At 43.8% G+C, this 19,773-nt stretch overlaps 1 protein-coding gene across 2 annotated transcripts in view; it reads right to left on the minus strand.

Annotated features, from left to right (window-relative positions):
- Positions 1 to 19,773, minus strand: part of CPEB3 (cytoplasmic polyadenylation element binding protein 3) — a gene marked incomplete in the record, with an annotated part of 190,369 nt that overhangs the window by 35,404 nt on the left and 135,192 nt on the right. For both annotated transcript variants that reach the window (XM_027771496.1, XM_027771495.1), the window contains 1 exon segment: positions 4,038 to 4,152. In XM_027771496.1, the coding sequence (XP_027627297.1) occupies positions 4,038 to 4,152 (115 nt within the window).

The following is a 19,773-nucleotide window of genomic DNA, read 5'->3' on the forward strand; positions in this document are numbered from 1 at the left end:
AGAATCAGGTTGCCCATTTTCCTGTACTGACTCTAAAAAATATGCAACCTTTCGCCACAGGGTGGCATGGTGAGTCTACCTACAGCCTTTTCTAGCAGGGCAGGGTGAGAAGAGAGAAAAACCAAAACCTGGCAACACCAGACCAGAAGGAACAACCTAAACCTAGGACGACACTTCCTGAAACAGGTTGTCTTGCGTCCTTAGAGGTATTTGTGAATCTCTGTTTGGAGGGATAAGAATCTATATAGGCTAACTCTGAGTGACAACAGTCACCATCTTACAGTAGGGAAATATCAAAGACTAACTCTCGAGTAATAGCATTTTAGTCACTGTAACAGGTTAAAGGACAGCATTTGCTCAAGGTTGTCTAGTGAAATAAGAATGAATTGCTTTAAAAATAGTCTAGGCCTGGCAGGTGGCGTGGTGGTTAAGGGCACTGGATTCCCACATGGTTCAAGTCCCAGGCCTGATAGCTTGCTTTCTCACTTTCTCTCTCTCTGTCTCTCTCTGGTCAAATTAAAATAAATAAATAAATATATGAATAAATAAAGTTTAAAAAAATAATAATTCTTTTTTTGGGAGAGGTTTTTGCTATAGGGCGCATGCACTCGCCAGAAAGACAGAGAGAGACAGAGAGACAGAAAGCTAGAAATCATCCCCCAGGAGGGATGGCCACACCGCAATCCCTTTTCCTCCATTTTCCTCTTGGGATCTTGAGCACACACACACATGCGCCCAGCATGAGTTTATGCCACTGGGTCCAGGACTCGAACCACGGTTGACTACATGAGAGTCCAGCAACATAGCCATTTCACCAACTGCTGGTCCTGATAAACTGTAAAATTCTAAGACATTAATATAGATTATTTATTACCTAGAAATAGCTAAGTTATGAGAAGTGTTGGCATGGGGGAAATATTCCCATTAGACCAAATAAGTTTAGATTACTACTCACATAACTAAATTAAAGAAAAGTAAACCTGGGGCATGGGTGGGACGGTGATTAAGGTAGTGGACTCCCACAAGGCTCACTGTGGTTCAAGCCCTGGACCTGGCAGTTTGAAAATCATGCTAGGTGCATTTGCATGCATGTCCAAAATTGTCCCCCTAGGGGGGATTTCTCATTTTTTCTCTTTCTTACTCTGTCAATACATGTACCCTATGGTGAAAACAAACAAACAAACAAAAAATTAAAATGAAATATTTTAGCTTGGTTTAAAAAAAAACAAAAACAAAACCAAAGAGAATGTCAAGACGCATGAAAGGCGTATTATCTAGGCAGGAAACACAAAACGCCACTTTCAGATAACTAGACACAATTCTTGTTGACTCCTAGACTGGAAGCATCTTGCAGACACAGAATACAATTGTGGGTGTTGAAGTTTCAGTCTTGTGGTTTCAGTGTGACTGATCATAGAGCAAGTGTGAAAATGGATCTTCAAAGGATTTACAGAAGAAAAATGACATATAGACCCTCACCTACCCTCTCAAGTCACTATAACAGAAAGAATAAAGCATGGATAACACAAAAGAGAATTTAATTTATAAGCTGGTTATGTTTCTGACTTAAAAGGAAGTGTGAAAAGTGAAAGCCAATTCTGTTGTTTTATGACTGTGGGATTTTTTCTTTCAAAATATTTTCAGACTCTTATTGAGAATAAAAGCAGAAGGGGTAAGAATACGAAAACTAATTTGCACTTGTTGACAGTTGGGTAAAAGAATACTAGAAATCTAGACCCGAATGTCCATTTGTAGAATATGCAATTAAAAGAATATGAAAGAGGTTTTTTTCCTCCCTCTCCACTCCTAAACATAATACCAGTTACAAAGTGTTGAGATATTTAACACATCCCTGCCTGCCTCTCTCTCTCTGTCTCTGTCTTTCTCTCTCTCTATATATATACACACACACACACACACATACATACACACACATGCATATACATACATACACATACATATATATTTTTAAATTATTTAACTTTTATTTATTTATTTAATTTTTTGACCAGAGAAGGACAGAGAGAGAGAGAGAGGGAAAGTGAAAAAGCAAACCATCAGGTCCAAGACTCGAACCACGGTTGGCCATATGGGAACCAAGCACCCTTAACCACCACGACACCTGCTGCCAATATATACATACATATATATATAATTTATTTACTTTAAGCACAAGTGGTTTAGACGCTAAGGGCTGCATTTGCCCTTATCTTGGGGCCTTAGCGTTGGCCCCTCCTGGGCTCCGTTCTCCTATGGCACACACGGCCCAGTGCCTCTGCTGCTCTGCTCGCTTTCTTCTGGCACGGTTTTCCATTAAAATGAAAAGAAGACCCACCGATTGTTGACCTTATGAAATGGTCAAACTCCACAGTCATTAATATGCTTTAGTCTTTCAAAATGGAATTATGAATATATATTTATACTGGATCATCAGAAAACTCACGATGTATTTTTCTACGTAAAAATGTGTCATGACTTTTCCAATGACCCAATATATGTCTAAAATTGCATTTTAGGTTTAGCTAAAGCTGAGATTTGAATAAATATGTTAGAAACATTGAGGAACTTGCAGAATTAAGAAGTCATTAAAGTCACACAGCCAAATAGATTTAGGGTATGTATAGTTTATAATTCTGTTTTCATAACTTGATTTTAATGATCTCTGCTGTTTATTTTTTTGGTAGAACTAAATCTACTTGTTTACACATAATGGAGCGGTAACATACTTTTGGAAATACACTGTCAAATGGTAACTTTATTTTTTGTCTTACTTGAAAAAAATAAACTCAATTACAGTCTAGTCAGTGACATGGTAGTTAAGGTGGCTGAATCCCGCATGGCTGACTGTGTGGTTGAGTCCTGGACCTGGAAGCTTAAGAAACACACCGTGCGCCAGTGCATGTGTGCCCAAAATCCTGAGAGGAAAATGGAGAAGGGTTGTGGGGGCATGGCTATTCCCCCTGAGAGAGGTACTTTCTCCTCCTTTTACCCCATTTTTCCTGTGAGTACATGTACCCTATATAAAATTATAAGGGAAAAAAAAACTTGATTACTCTGTGTTAAAAAAATTAGTTCTAAGAAATAAACTGATTATATCCCACTGGCAAGAACACTGGTCACTAGGTGCTGATGCACAGCGGACTTGTCTTTGAATTTAAACACTGACATCAACTTGGCATCACTTCAAACTCTCCAGTCAATTACAGTTCTGCTCAATCCCAGTAGCATAATTATTTCATCATGGAAAAAGGAACTTAATAAAAGACAGGGAAGTGAAAAAAAGTCATCATAAAATGCCCAAGCCCAGGGCCAACAAGTGGTATGGTGGTTAAGGCACTGGACTCCCACATGGCTGACTGAGGTTCAAATCCTGGACCTAGCAGTTTGAAAATCATAACAGGTGCGTGTGCTTGCATGCCCAAAATTCCAGGAGGAGAAGGGATTGCAGTGTGGCCAGCCCCCTTGGGGGGTGATCTCTCACTTTCCCTCTCACTGTCTGTCTCTGGAGAGTGAAGGTACCCTAAGGTAAAAACCTGATAAAAGATACCAAAAGCTATCATTCATGTCTCAAATCAGTAAGAAAAAATTGGGAACATCTCTCACTTGGGAAGAGCTCAGTTTGATTTCTAGTTCCCAGCACTTTGGCTCATTGCTGGGTGACGGTGAGCTTCAGGGGCTAGGTTGCTGGTGGGCTTCTTTTCTGTCACATAGAACAATGTCATATAGAACAATGGGCATAAGAATACACACTGACAAATATATATTTATTTTAATCTGTGGTTAAATAGGGAAGCACTAAATAGTATATATCATTTTAACACAGTATTTTGATAAAATTGACTCTTATACCATAAGAAAATAGAGCACTGGGGAGAAAACACTTAATCCTGAAAGTCAGCTCAGTGAATATGACACGAGGGCTTTCTCTGTGGAGATGGTGTACCGCTGACTGGAAACCTAGAAAATATGGAGGACTGTGTGTATTGGGGTTTTGTTGTTGTTGGCTTTGTTGTTGTGGTGTTACTATTTCCACTCACCAGCTCGAAGTGGTCGTGGAACTCCCCCAACAAAGATAGTTTTTCTGGGGTCCAAAGGCTGAGAACCATCCATTACAAAGTCACTGTCACTTAGGTTCCATGGTCGAATTTGCACCTGAAAAAAAGTTGTTTACTTGGTCCTTACTTCATTTCCATTAACCCCAAATGAGAATAAGATGACTAAAGACAAACCCACTGATTTGTGCATTTTACAACATACAAGACCCAAACAAAAATCCAGTCAATTAGTTCATGTTCTCTGCATTAAGTGCCTTTTGACAGAACTTTCGGGTAATGTATTGAATAGTTAGAAGTACAGTACTTAACCCTCTAGACATGAAACCTTCAGAAACCCCTGTTTTGTTTTGTTTTGTTGTTGTTGGATTGTTTTTAAAGGCAGTCTTTTAGAGACAGATCCTGTGTTTTGAATCTGATTTTAGACTGCATTTTCAATATTGTCCCAGAACACCAATTAGCTTTCAGAAGTTCACTTAAAAGAACAGGAACATTAGGAATATTTTCTAAAAATCTCCTATATGTGTAGCTTTTTAATTCTTATCATCACCCTCCCCCATTAGAACATTTATCTTTCAGTAATATGATTTAACACAGGTGCCTAGTCAGCAAGCTGGCAAAGAATTACCAGAGATAGCAAACAGCGAAGCACATAGATAATTGTGTATTTTTGATGTGATGGTTTCCCTAAATGAGGCTGGTCACAGAGAGGCAAGCCTAAAAATTAAATTGTTAAAGAGTAGATAAAGAAGACTTTATGGCATATTTCTTTCTGTTTGGTAACTGCTCTTTACGGGGATTCTCTTCCTGCCCATAGTTTGTTTTATCATATAGCAAAACGTAAGATATTCCATCACATTAAAACACATTCCTTCTAATCATAACTGAATTATCAACAATATCTTAAGCCAAAACAAAAGCACTAAAAAAACCTTCCCACACCAAAAGTGTTATGTTGCCTGAAAACCAACCAGTCAGGCAGGTGGCCACGTATGCTGGGAGGCGGTTGGGAGCGGGAGGACCTGGTATCTGTCTTTAAGCAATGTGCCTCTTCCCCTCCCCACCGATTAAGAAAGAAAACCAAAGAGATGAATTTTCATTTCCTTAATATTAACAGAACTCCTCATTTTCCCTGTTGCTCAAACATCAACACGCAATGTGAGGAAATACGAGATCATTTCTTACGTGGCCTGTGGCCTGCGAAGGGAGCTTCCCTACAAAGAACACTTTCAAATGGCCTGAAAGGCCCTGAACTGGCATTGCTTCCTTAGAAAGTCTACGTTCTGAACAGCTGCTATGAAGCTCAGCCCCACCCAACTCGCGGCTTTCCACGGCACTTGTCCTCACTGTCAGCCAGAAGCCATGGAGCTCCATTTCTTCCCTAGACCCTGAATACTAGGGCCTGCTAACAAGGCTGTTAATATCCAGGCATTGGATGTTATTATGTGGCCGCATTTTCAATACTGTCCCAGAACACCAGATAGCTTTCAGAAGTTCACTTAAAAGAACAGGGTCATTAGGAATAGTTTCTAAAAATTACCACCTTTATTGTGTGAAAAAAAAATCCCGCTCCTCCCCCCCAAAAAAATCTAATTAGTCTGTTGTAAAATTTGGTTTGTTTGACTAAATTATTGTTCCCTCGACACTTAATCATAAAGGCAGGTTCACTGATACCATAAAATACCACTTTTAAATGCCTTCATGACAGCCCATTACTAATTTTTAATGAAAAATATGATAATTTCCTAACATGATAAAAGCAAGGATTTTGACCTCTCTCTCCCTTTATTTTACACACATGCACATACAAGCATGCACACATACACATGCACACATACACACAAAATGACAGATCTTTTCCTACACAGAACCTTCTCTTCTAGTCTCAGTCCTAACAGAGCAGTTAAGTTAGCGTCAGGACCTGGTTAGGTAATTCGGGTCATTCATGCTAACTGATTTTGGCTGTGGATCACTCTGGTGCAGGAGTAATTCCTGTGTGGCGTCCAGCCTGCTCTGGTTCCATTCCATCAGAAGTGCAGAAAGTGCAGTTTGGGGAGAGCTCTAAGTGACCACTGCTCGGAACTCTGCAGATCTGCTCAAGCTTCGTTCCTGCCTTCCTCCCCTGCCACTCTCCCACCCTCACTCCACTGCTATTCTCAGCAGCACAGATCACAGTCAGCACAGGAAAATGGCTCGGGACCCAGCACTCATCAGCCCTACTCACGAAACCTCCAGTTCCCAGGGCCACCAGAAAACAGCTCTCAGAGCCGGCACCGCCACAGAATCAGCGCGACATCAGCATGGGCCAAGCTCAGCACACTCTCCACACGGGCAAGACGTGATTTTGTGGTGCTGGCTGTACCGAGCGGCTCCACTCACGCCCTAGTTTCTCCCTGAAATCTAAGCCCACGCTTCCACAAGGCATGGTTCTCCATCTTGTTGGGTTTGTTCTCAGACTACAGGGCCTGATGTTCATGTTCCGTCTCTCTGTACTCTGGATATATATATTCTGGTCCTGACTGACTGTTTATGCATTTCTCTTAATTTATTATAGTATCATACTTTTTAAGTCGACTCAAATACTTTGTCAAAAGGGTTACAGTATAAATAAGATAACTACTTTTTAATTATCTTTGCTTCTCTAATAATTCTTTTTGAGAATGGATGAAATTAGACCTATCCTAATTCAATTTAAATCCTCCCCAGCAATACAACTTTTACATAATATAGGGATAACACGTGTGTGTGTGTATGCGTATGTGTTTGTGAGTGAGAGAGAGAGAGAGAGAGAGGAAAAAAACCAACTTGTCAGTTATGTGGTCAAACAGGCTACACTCCGGGCAGTGAGGGCCTCAGCATTCTTAGGACACACTACCGGTCATCCTGGAGAAACAGTGAAGACCCCTCCCTTAGCCTGACTCGATCCCAGCAACCTGACCACGGCTGCCTACAGACGTGACTCTAGGACAGGGCTCTACAGTGGCATCTGGGAAGCACCAGCGGGCTGGCCATGCTACATCCTTTCAGCAGGGGTCATACAAGCTCAGATGCCTATTCGGCCAGACAGGAAGCAGACATGACATGACAGGAACAGGAGCCGCCATGACGATTGTTAATAGACAAGCAGTGACATGCTGGAGTAGACCGTTCCTTGTGAAAGACACAGTCACTTCCCAGCTCCAGCGGTAGTCACCACTTGTAAATATGTTGTCAGACTTCTGCATTTTTTAACACTGGCTACAAATTCATGTGTGTGTGTGCATGTACATCTACACATACACGCGCGCACACACACACATGTGATTTTGCCACAGAGCAATTTTGCCATAGCAATTTTGCCATAGAGCACATGCGCTTGTTGGAGAGAGAGAGACAGGAAAAATGAGAACTCACTGGTCAGAGGGATAGCTACGTCGCCATCCCTTCTTCATTCTCCTCTTGGGATTTTGGGCATGCATGCTCATGTGCCCAGTGTGTTTTTCAGGCTACCTGGTCTGGGACTTGAACTGTGGAGTCGGCCATATGGGTGGGATCCAGTATCTTAACCACCACACTATCTGCTGGCCCAAAATTCAAGGTTTTTTTTTTTTTTTTTTTTTTTGAGAGTTTTTTTTGCTATAGGGTGCGTGCGCTCGCCAGAAAGACAGAGAGACACAGAGAGACAGAAAGCGAGAAATCACCCCTCAGGGGGGATGGCCATGCCGCAATTCCTTCTCCTCCATTCTCTTCTCGGGATCTTGGGCACACATGCACACGCACCCGGCGTGAGTCTGAGCCATCAGGTCCGGGACTCGAACCGCAGTTGACTACATGGGAGTTCAGCGACACAGCCATTACGTTAATTGCTGGTCCCTGATTTTTTTTTTTTTAATCTTTTTTTTTTTTTTTTGGAGAGGTTTTTGCCATAGGGCACATGCGCTCTCCAGAAAGACAGAGATAGAGACAGAAAATGAGAAATCACCCCCCAGGGAGAATGACCATGCTGCAATCCCTTCTCCTCCATTTTCCTCTTGGGATCTTGGGCATACACACACATGCGCCCGGTGTGAATCTAAGCCACTGGGTCCAAGACTCAAACTACAGTCGGCTACATGGGAGTTCAGCAACATAGCCATTATGCTAACTGCTGGTCCCCAAAATTCATGTTTTTATGTGATACTTCAAGATTCTAAAATATTGGCAGCTAATTCAAATGTAAAAATCACTGGACAGGCTGAACACAACTGTCTGCAGGCCAGCTCTTTCCTGTAGGCCTTTGTCTATGATTTTTGACCTGAAAGGTTTAGTCTACATACAGCTCACAATGGAAGGTTTTACTCCACAGGTACTTATGAGAGAAGATACAAGAATGGGTTTTCCTCAGCTTCTTTTTAAAGCTTGTATTCCCTACAGAAGCTTGAATGAGGACCATGGAACCCACTACTGGCTGAATTATTTGTGCTCTAAATCATTATATTTTGAATTAGAAACTACTTTGTACAAATGCTTATCTCCAAAGGCAAAATCATTTTAAGGATAAAGGTAAAAACCAAACACAAAGCTTGTTGGTATGAATACACTTACTTATACACATAGTGCTTTTAACATAAGCCTTGAAGACACCTAAAGGAATGTAACATTAATAATATTAATAATAGTGGGGCCACAGATGGCATAGTGGTTACGTCACTGGACTCCCACGTGGCCAACCACAGTTTAAGTCCCAGACTGGTGACTTGAAAATCACACCAGACACACGTGCGTGCATACCGAAGATCCCAGGAAGTAAATGAAGAAGGGACTGCAGCATGGCCATCCCGACCTCCACCCCCAGGGGATGATTTCTTACTTTTCCTTTCACTCTGTATCTCTTTCTTTCTGGCAAGCATATGTGCCCTATGGCAAAAAACTCAAAAAAATAAATCAATAATATCAACAGTCAGTAGTGAGAGCACCAATTTTCTCTTCCAAGGCTTCCCAAAGTGTGTTCTGTAGAATTCAGGTCCTTGAGATTGATCTGCCAGACAAGGAGTGTTTGAAAAACTATACATTATCTTGTCCTCAGAGTTTCACGGGACCCATTGGTGTGTGTATGTGTATATATATATATTTTTTTTTTGTGGAGAGGTTTTTGCCATAGGGTGCATGCACTCACCAGAAAGACAGAGACAGAAAGTGAGAAATCATCCCCCCAGGGGGGATGGCCACACCGCAATCCCTTCTCCTCCATTCTCCTCTCGGGATCTTTGGCACTCACACACGCACGCACACAGGCGCCCAGAAGGCCACGGGGTCCGGGACTCGAACTGTGGTCGGCTACATGGGAGTCCAGCAACATAGCCATTACGCTAACTGCTGGTCCCCCATTGGTATATTTTTTAAAAGAATTATTTATTTAATTTTATTTATTCATTCATTTTATTTTAATTTGACCAGAGACATACAGAGAGAGAGAGAGAGATAGAAAGTGAGAAACCAAGCCACCAGATCTAGGACTTGAACCATGGTTGGCCATATGGGAGTGTCCAGAGCCTTAACCACTGCGCCACCTGCTGGTCCTCCCACTGGTATATTTAATTAGAAGCTCTAAGAAATATGGGATCAGCAGGTAGTATGGAGGTTAAGGTGGCTGGATCCCAAGTGGCTGACGCTACAGTTAAGGTCCTGGACCCAGTGGCTTGAAAAATCACACTGGGCCTGTGTGCAGGTATGCCCAAAATCCTGAGCAGAAGGAACTGCAGTGTGGCCATCCCCTCTAGGGGATTTCTTACTTGTCTTTGCGCACGCTCTCTGTCTCCTCTCTCTGTCTGTCTGTCTGTCTGTCTGTCTTCAGCAAGCACACGCATCCTATAGCAAAAACTAAAAAGAAAGAAAAAAATTCAACGGAAAATGAATCTGGTCGATGTTTTTGTAATTTCTGTTTTTAAATTGCCATAGGGCAGGTGTGCTTGCCAGAAAGACAGAGAGAAGGAGAAAGCACCCCCACAATGGGGCATGGTCGTGCTACAATTTCATCTTCATTTCTCCATCCTGTCGGGATTTGGCACACATGTACGCACATCGGCATGTTTTTCAGGCTGCTGGGGCTGAGATTTGAACTGTGCTGAGCCACCTAACGTTTGGTTTCCTTTGCCACCAGGATACAGGGCTGGCTGTGTTCAACGTTTAACCCAGCATTTACAAAATTATTTTGCTGGAACCTATTTTTTCCTAATACCTATTAATATCCACACTTGGGATAATACTGCCCTATTATATTTTACTTTAAAAAAAAAAAAAGATTTCTGCCATAAAGGTCAGGCACGTGCTGGAGAGAGAGAGAAAGAAAAAGTGAAAACTCACTCCCAGAGGGGATAACCACTGTGCAATCCCTTTTCCTCATTTTCCTTTTGGGGTTTTGGGCATGCAGGGACACTCACCCAGTGTAATTCTCAAGTCTCCAAATCCAGGACACGCTATGTCATGTCGCCACATGAGAGTCTATAGCACCTTAACCCCCATGTCAATGTCACCTACTTTTTTTTTTTTTTTTTTTTTTGCTGTAGGGTGCTTGCCAGAGAGAGAAAGATAGAGGGAACATGAGAAATCACCCTCCGCCCCCCAGGGGGATGGCCACATAAGAATCACTTCTCTTCCGTTTTCCTCTCGGGATTTTGGGCATACGTGCATATGTGCCTGACGATTCTCAAGCTGCTGGGTCCAGGACTTGAACCGAGTCAGTTGGGAGTCCAGTGCCTTAACCACCACACAACCTGCTAGCCCTATCTTATTCTTTTTTTTCTTTAAAGCTTACTTATTTTTCCACGAGTAAGAAAAACAGAGACAGAGGGAGAGAGAAATACACAGAGAGACAAGGCCTCTAACTGGGTCTTCATGCCATTATACACCCACAGCTTCGGCGGCCCTGGATCACAGGCACACGCATGCCTCGCACACTTAGGGGGCCTCTGGTACAAACCTGGAACCCCCCCATGGGTGAGCCTCACAGCGTGTTACATTTCACCACTGCACTGCCGCCCTGCCCCTGTACATTTCTCTTAAGGTAAACGAAATATGGCATAATAAAGTAATAACTAATTCAATGTCGGAAAAACCTCACTAGAATGCAGGCCTTTTCTTCATTGATGCCCTGCTAGTGTTGTGAAGTGGTCGCTTCTATAAAAATGAACTTGAAATGATTAAGACTATGTAAATTAAAGTGCCAGCAGGTGGCATGGCGGTTAAGGCGCTGGACGCCCACACTGCCAGCCATGGTTACGGGCCGGGACCGGGCAGCTTGCTTTCTTTCTCTCTCTGGTGAGTACACATGCCCTACAGCAACACTAATAATAATAATAATAATAAAATTAAATAATTCTTTGAAAAAAGAGTACAGTAAATTAAAATATTAGATAGCTGTTCAAAGAATTTAAATTTTTCTGACTAAACTTATAAAAGAGATGCTACCAAACAAGTTTGACTATTTTTTTTTTTGAGAGGTTTTTGCTATAGGATGCGTGTACTTGCCAGAGAGAGAGAGAGAGACAGAGAGACAGAAAGTGAGAAATCACCCCCCAGGGGGGATAGCCATGCTGCGATCCCTTTCTCCATTCGCTGCTTGGGATCTTGGGCATGCATGCACATGTGCCCGGTGTGAGTTTAAGCCAGTGGGCCCGGGACTTGAACCATGGTTGATTACGTGGGAGTCCAGCGACATAGCCATTATGCTAACTGCTGGTCCCTAGTTTGACCATTTTGCTATTTGCTAAACAATAAAATATCCAGCTACAGTTCTAAATAAAACCTGAAGCTTCATCTTACTTAAAACTGAAGGTCAAGAACAGAGAAGATTATTAGGTCAAGTGCCTGAAAAACAAAAATTAAAGAAGTGCAACAGGGTCACTTCTTCAAACAAAAAACTACATATTATTTCTTTTTTTTTCTTTTTTTTTTTGAGAGATTTTCACTATAGGGCGCGTGCGCTCGCCAGACAGACAGAGAGAGACATTAGAGACAGAAAGCGAGAAATCACCGCCCAGGGGGGATGGTCACGCTGCAATCCCTTCTCCTCCATTCTCCTCTCGGGATCCTAGGCACGCACGCACACGCGCCCGGCGTGAGTTTTAAGCCACCGGGTCCGGGACGCGAACCACGGTCGACTACGTGGGAGTCCAGCGACACAGCCATCACGCCAACTGCTGGTTCCCCATATTATTTCTTTTTAAAGTGACAGAAATTTTATAAAAGTCTCTAAGTTAAAAGTAAAAATAAAATGGCTTTTGTTGTACCTTTAATTATAAGGTAAGAGAAAACAGAATTTTAACAAAAACAGTATTTTTTTTTAAGATTTTGCTATAGGGCACCATGCATTTGCCAGAGAAAGACAGAAGGAAAGTGAGAAATCGGCCCCTGTGGGGAGGGTCACACCACACTCCCTTCTCTTCCATTCTCCTCTTGGGATTTTGGGTACACATGCACACGTGCCTAGCATCAAGCTGCTGGGACTCAAACTGAGGTCAGGCATGTGGGACCCAGCACCTTAGCCTCCACACCACCTGCTGCCTCAACAAAAACCATTTTTAATATGCACGTCAGAGCTTTAAGTTCCTAAGCATGATCAAGCCTCTCTACAGCTCTAGAATTCTCTCAGTTTACACCACAATGTAGTATTTAGATATTTACTACCAATCAATAATGTTATCTCTGAACATGTCACCCTGTCTCATCCCCATGTGGTCACCTCCTCAGGTTATACACGTCTACCTCATGAGTATCCCTCTACATGGTGCCTTCATTTTCATCTGCATACTTCAAGGCAGCTCCAAAAAGCAACCCAACTGCTCAGAGTCAGCAGTGCCATCTGGCGGCCAGTCCAGGAAACTACCTGACCACAGTCTTCCAAACGTGTTCTCATTTCCATAAAGCACAAGGCTCAGAGCTCAGGCACTTCCGCACCACCCCCAACATCACTATGACTTCCTCTTTCCTTTTTGCAGTACCCTTCAAACTCCTACTCTAGCTCTTCAGGAAAAAAGTCTCTATTTTACTCTCCCTAATCCTATCATCCTTTCAGTCTACACAAATCAGGAAATCAGTATTGCAGAGCCCTCAGGACTGCTCTCTGACAGGCAACATCACCCCAGCTAAGCCCAGTGGCCAGGATGAGTCAGCGAAACCTGGTCCGCTGACATGCAGCTGCAACCTCGTGGCCTAGTGCATGCATGGAGACCCACCCAGGCTGTCAGCGATTCTATTTCGGGCTTCCCAGGAGGACTGGAGTGCCCCAGCAGTAGCAGAAATAAGCTAGTCTGAGGTTTGTGAGGCATCTTTATCTCTGCCACGGTATAAGAGCTGGTTTTGTTATTAACCACCAACACTAACAGCCACCATAGCAGTAACTGTGGTTTGGATTCTTCAAAGCACATTCATGTTTGGGTCTCATCCGAACCTAATTTTGACCACAGAGCTCGCTCACCGGCCAGCCAGCTCCCAGAGTTCAGATGATCCCTATACTCTTAAGTGCTAAATTCTGCCCAGCAGAGAGGACCAGGAGGTGCCCTCCCTGTATTTTCTAGGGGAGCAAAGAGGAAGGAACGCAAGAGCTGGTCAGTCTTTGGCCTTGGTAAGACTTCTGCATCCTGGGTAGCTCAGGGACCTCCAGTCAGAACTCCATTAAACAAAAAGCTGAAACTCTCCCACTTGGACTACTCCTCCTGTTCCTTAGTATAAGAAAGCCCCTTGAGGACCAGCAGTTGGCGTAATGGCTATGTCGCTGGACTCCCATGTAGTCGACTGTGGTTCGCGTCCTGGACCCGGTGGCTTAAAACTCACGCCAGGCGCGTGTGCGTGCGTGCCCAAGATCCCGAGAGGAGAATGGAGGAGAAGGGATTGCGGCATCGCCATCCCCCCTGGGGGGTGATTTCTCGCTTTCTGTCTCTCTGTCTCTCTCTGTCTGTCTGGCAAGCGCACACGCCCTATAGCAAAAACTTCTCAAGAAAAAAAAGAAAAAAAAAAAAGAAAGCCCCAGAGAACCTGTTGAAGTAACCAGAATTCTTCCCAGACAGAGCCACAAGTAACCCTGGGAAATTCTCTCATGCCCTCCCAGGATGCTCCAGGTTCATCATCAGGTTTACGAAACCACTGAAATGGGGACCAGCAGTTAGTGTAATGGCTATGTCGCTGGACTCCCACGTAGTCGACCGCGGTTTGCGTCCCGGACCTGGTGGCTTAAAACTCACGCCGGGCACGTGTGCGTGCATGCCCAAGATCCTGGGAGGAGAAGGGATTGCGGCGTGGCCATCCCCCCTGGGGGGTGATTTCTCGCTTTCTGTCTCTCTGTCTCTCTCTCTCTGGCGAGCGCACGCGCCCTATAGCAAAAAAAAAAAAAAAGAAACCACCGAAATGGAAACAGGAAAGCCCTGCCACCTGCCCCAGACAGCAGAGACTATGGGTGAGAGGCCACCACGGGCTTCAGGGCACACATTCACTGCACCACAGAACAGTGCCTGGATCCTTCGCCATGGCTGGATTTAATAAAGCCATTATCATGGGTCCCAACTGCCCAGTCAGGGTCCAACCCTTCGAATGCTCTGTGCAATTTTGGTGAAACAAAGGTTTTCCAGAGGGCAGACATTAGTGCCAGATCACTCTCCTCACTTCCTGGAGAGCCACTTTCCAGGGACACAGAAATATGCATTTGGTCACCGGTGGGCATCCCAGGGCTTGAGCTTCATCTGCACGATTTTTGATGCCAAGCGACCCACTGAGTGATGGGAACTACCAAGGGCTCAACGTCGCTGCTGATGCGTCCACATTGCTCATAAAGCATAAGCACGACAGCCAATTTCTTACTTTTTATTTATTTTTAGTTTTCGCTGTAGGGCATGTGTGCTTGCCAGGGAGAGAGAGAGAGAGGAGAGGGGAGTCAGAAATCGTCCCTGTTGGGGCAGGGTGGCCACGCCTCAATCCTTCTCCAGGCTCCTCTTAAGATTTTGGAACTGCACAGCCAGCCATGTGGGGGGACCCAGTGCCTTAACCTCCACGGCACCTGCGGGCCCCCTTTTTGAGAGAAAGAAGAAACTGCTAGCACTTCTGAGCCCTTCTACTGCGCCACGGAGTCAGGGATTGCACACTCAGGCACACTAACCCGCACCATAACCACATGCTGTAAACACCGTCTCCACTTCAGAGATAAGGAAACCAAGGGGTGGAAGAGTAAAGTGATCTCAGGGCTGAAATCCAGGTTTATCTGACCCTAGGATTAAACATACCTCTTCCACCACAGCCACGTCACATGCCTGCAAGAACCCCTGACCTCCAGGCACCTGCCCCAGTCACAGCTTCCTGATAAGCCCCTGGACAAGTGAAAACACATTTTTTACTAGTGAGTGATTAACTGCTCTCTTCTCTATAAACTCATCCTGGCCATTTTCGATGCATTAATAATGACCCACAGACTCTTCTCAGACCTACTCACAAAACCAAGCAGTTAGAAAAACTCCGGGAAGGTGGAGCTGGCAGGTGGCGTGGTGGTTAAAGCTGCTGGACCTCCACATGGTTGACTGTGGACCAAGTCTCAGACCTGGTAGCTTGCTTTCTAACTCCCCCCTCACACCCTCTCTGCCTCTTTCTAGTCAAATTGGAAAATAATAATAATAATAAATAAAGGTCAATAAAAGATTTTTTTTCCTTTTTAAAAATTATTTATTTAATTTTTATTTATTCATTCATTTACTTTAATTTGATGAGAGAGAGTGAGAGAGAGAGAGAGCAAGTGAGAAAGCAAGCCACCAGGTCTGGGACTTGAACCATGGTTGGCCATGTGGGAATGTCCAGCACCTTAACCACCACACCACCAGCTGGTCCCAATAAAAGAATTCTTTAAACAAAAAACAAGGGACCAGCAGATGACACAGCAGTTACACCGCTGAAACACTCACATGGCTGACTGCGGTTCAAGTCCCAGACCTGATGGCTTGAAAAATCACACCGGGCACATGTGCGTGTGCGCCCAAGAACCCAGGAAGCAAATGGAGGAGAAGGGACTGTGGAGTGACCGTGCCCCCTGGGGGATGGGTTATCACTCTCCCTCTCACTGTCTCTGTCTTTCTCTCCCCAGCAAGCACATGAGCCCTAACATAAAAACCTCAAAAAATAAAATAAAGACAGACAGACAGACTGACTCCAGGAAAACGACCTAGCAATGAAACTCTCATTATATTCAGCTATTTAACTTCCAATTTCACAGCCTCAAGCAGTCTTGCACCCTGGCCAGACAATGTTGTCCAATGTCTACACAAACGTGTGTCTGCAGCTCCGAGGCACTAGGACAAGGATGCTGTTATTGGCATGCTGGTTACTAGAACTCGAGAGGAATGCGCACATCAAAGTTCAGGTGAACTAAGTTTTTCCTGGGAAGAAGCCTATTTTTTTAAAAAAGAATTATTTTATTTAAATTTCTTTCTTTTTTTTTTATTTTTAATTTGACCAGAAAGGGACAGAGCGAGAGTGAGAGCGAGAGTGAGAGAGAGAGAGAAGGAGGGAGGGAAAATGAGAAGGCAAGCTGCCAGGTCTGGGACTTGAACCGCAGTCGGCCAGGTGGGAGTCCAGCGGCCTTAACCATCACAGCACCTGCTGGCCCCGAGGAAGCCTATTCATGGGGTGAGCATCGCGGGATTCTAATTCTCCACAGAAATCTGCACAAGTATCACCCCCGAAGCAGGTCTGCAAAATGCTGTATTAAACAATGTCACACAAAGGTATGCACAGTAAGCTTCTGAGAATCTTACTGTACCAACATTTCCCAAATGGCTTTTGTTATGAAACCTGTAATTAAAGGTGAAAATGGATACAAAATACCCACTCCCTTATAAAGTAAGTGCTCAGTAGATGACATCCGTCACTGTCATGAGCAAATCTTTTGTCTATGGTCCTCTCAAGAGCCAAATCTTGGAAGAGACGATGTTTTTTTAGAACACGCTTTGGAAAACATTGAAAGTGATCTTTTAGAGGACAGATTGGCTGCTACCACTTAAACTGCAACATCATTTAGAACCTGACCAAGGAACACAGCTTCCAAAGACTCAAGGACAAAACCGAAAACCAAATAAAACACCTCTGGATCCACTGGCAAATTCAGAGACTCAAGGCAAAACCAGGCCAAACAAAAACCAAATTAGATTTATTGTGAATAGAAAGTGTTCTCTCATTTTAGAGAAGGAATTCTTTCTTTGGAAAAATTCCTATGAGGGAATGTATCCAAACCACAAATTACAAACTAGAATTCAAAGAACAAATACATCAGACGAGACCAGAAATGCTGCAGTTGTCCCAAATGGGCTGACACGAGAAGAGAGGGCTTGCCCGTGCCTTCTGAGGTGGACACACACAACCAGACTGGGCCAAGATAACATTGCAGTTCTGTCCTAGGAGGTGGGCAAATAAATAGCCACAACACAAGGACTGAGGCGGCCATTCAGGGCGCCATGGGACTCGGCCTCCACTTACTTCATTCCTCTCTATTCTCTCTGCACGTTTGGATTCCATCTAACCGGCCTCAATATTCTCCATGTCACCTGATTTCCCATTTCTATGTTCATGTCGTTGCCTTTCTCCAAAACGTCTATGCCTCATACCTTTGCCCTCTCCTGGCCAACTCCAAATTCCACTCATTCTTCACGCTCTAGTGCAAAGGACACTTCATCCAGAAAGCTTTCTTTCATCACTCTGGATATACTGAGTCAGCGGAAAAGCCTTGACGTATTTTCCTATGTTTTTCTATGCAAAAATGCATCATGATTTTGACAACGACCCAATATATGAATTCTCCAAAGTATATCATTTGTATCTTATCTTCATTGTTTTGTCATTTTTCTTAATTTGACAAACAATGGGTTGCTGGGAAAGTATTTTTCTATGCAAAAATGCACCATGGCTTTTCCAATGATCCAATATTTGAGAGCATTTCACGTGTCCAGTTCCGCATGTTCCTGCTTTATACCTGTATGTTTATACTTGTATATGTGTATACTCGTTTTATCTACCTGTTGTCCGGTTAACCTTGTGAACACATGATTTTATGTCAATTCAGAGTAAGTTCTGATTCTCAATAACCAGGGCGGTGCCTGGACCACAGCAGGTGCTCAAATGGCTTGAAAGAAGGCACACCACTCCAACAGGTGGCGCTATGTGGGGCCGCTGAGGGAGGTAGCAACAGTGACCAGGGAAGGACTCATGAAAGTGCTGGCATTTGACAGGGGAGGAGTTAGAAATTGAGATGGGAACATAAATATTTCCCTTTGATTAGAATATGAGGTTCAGAAGGAAAGTAAAAAAAGGTAAGGTTGGATAAAACTTGAAGTCATACTGGGAAGGTCTTAAATCCCAGGCCAAAGGAGTTAGACTATTTCTGTAACCAGAGGAGAAGCTTGGGTAGGACAGTGGAGTACTGGTGAGACACGCTGCTCTCTGTGAGGCTGACCCACATGGGAAGGTCCCACATGCACCATGGCTTTTCCAATGATCCAATATTTGAGAGCATTTCACGTGTCCAGTTCCGCATGTTCCTGCTTTATACCTGTATGTTTATACTTGTATATGTGTATACTCGTTTTATCTACCTGTTGTCCGGTTAACCTTGTGAACACATGATTTTATGTCAATTCAGAGTAAGTTCTGATTCTCAATAACCAGGGCGGTGCCTGGACCACAGCAGGTGCTCAAATGGCTTGAAAGAAGGCACACCACTCCAACAGGTGGCGCTATGTGGGGCCGCTGAGGGAGGTAGCAACAGTGACCAGGGAAGGACTCATGAAAGTGCTGGCATTTGACAGGGGAGGAGTTAGAAATTGAGATGGGAACATAAATATTTCCCTTTGATTAGAATATGAGGTTCAGAAGGAAAGTAAAAAAAGGTAAGGTTGGATAAAACTTGAAGTCATACTGGGAAGGTCTTAAATCCCAGGCCAAAGGAGTTAGACTATTTCTGTAACCAGAGGAGAAGCTTGGGTAGGACAGTGGAGTACTGGTGAGACACGCTGCTCTCTGTGAGGCTGACCCACATGGGAAGGTCCCACTGGTTATTGAGAATCAGAACTTACTCTGAATCGACATAAAATCATATGTTCACAAAGTGCATAGTACAATGGGTCGCTAAAACAATGGGCAGATGAAGCATCTGGAGACCTCCCTAAACACAGTGGGCACTGGTGTGCCTGTGACGTACCACCCACCGTGGCTGAGGATGGGTGGATCGTAACGTTGAGATCCTGTTGGGAGTTCTGTCTGTCTCTCACTTATAGAATACATGAAAAAAAAACTTTAAAAGTGCTGGAGTGCCCATCAACATATAAATGGGAGGAGAGACCAGAATAATAGACAGATCAGACAGAATTAAGAACTGACAAATTAAATCAGCCTTTCATTCTCCCTTCCTTGCTTCCAACATTCTTTTTGATTTTTGTATTACAATTTTTTTGAGAGTTTTTTTTTTTTTTTTTCTTGCCAGGAAGACACAGAGAGAGAAAGAAAGCCAGAAATCACTCCCCAGGGGATATGGCCACATCACAATTCCATCTCCTTCATTCTCCTCTCGGGACCTTGGGCATACACGCACACGTATCCAGCATTGAGTTTAAGACACTGCATCCGGAACTCGAATCACAGTCGACTACATGGGAGACCAGTGACACAGACATTATGCCAACTGCAGGTCCCTGTTTTACAGGTTTTAAGTGAATGACCATGTCCCTGAGCAGTAACCTGA

Source organism: Tupaia chinensis, unplaced genomic scaffold, assembly GCF_000334495.1.
Source record: "Tupaia chinensis unplaced genomic scaffold, TupChi_1.0 Scaffold000217_1, whole genome shotgun sequence".
NCBI classification, from domain to species: domain Eukaryota; kingdom Metazoa; phylum Chordata; class Mammalia; order Scandentia; family Tupaiidae; genus Tupaia; species Tupaia belangeri.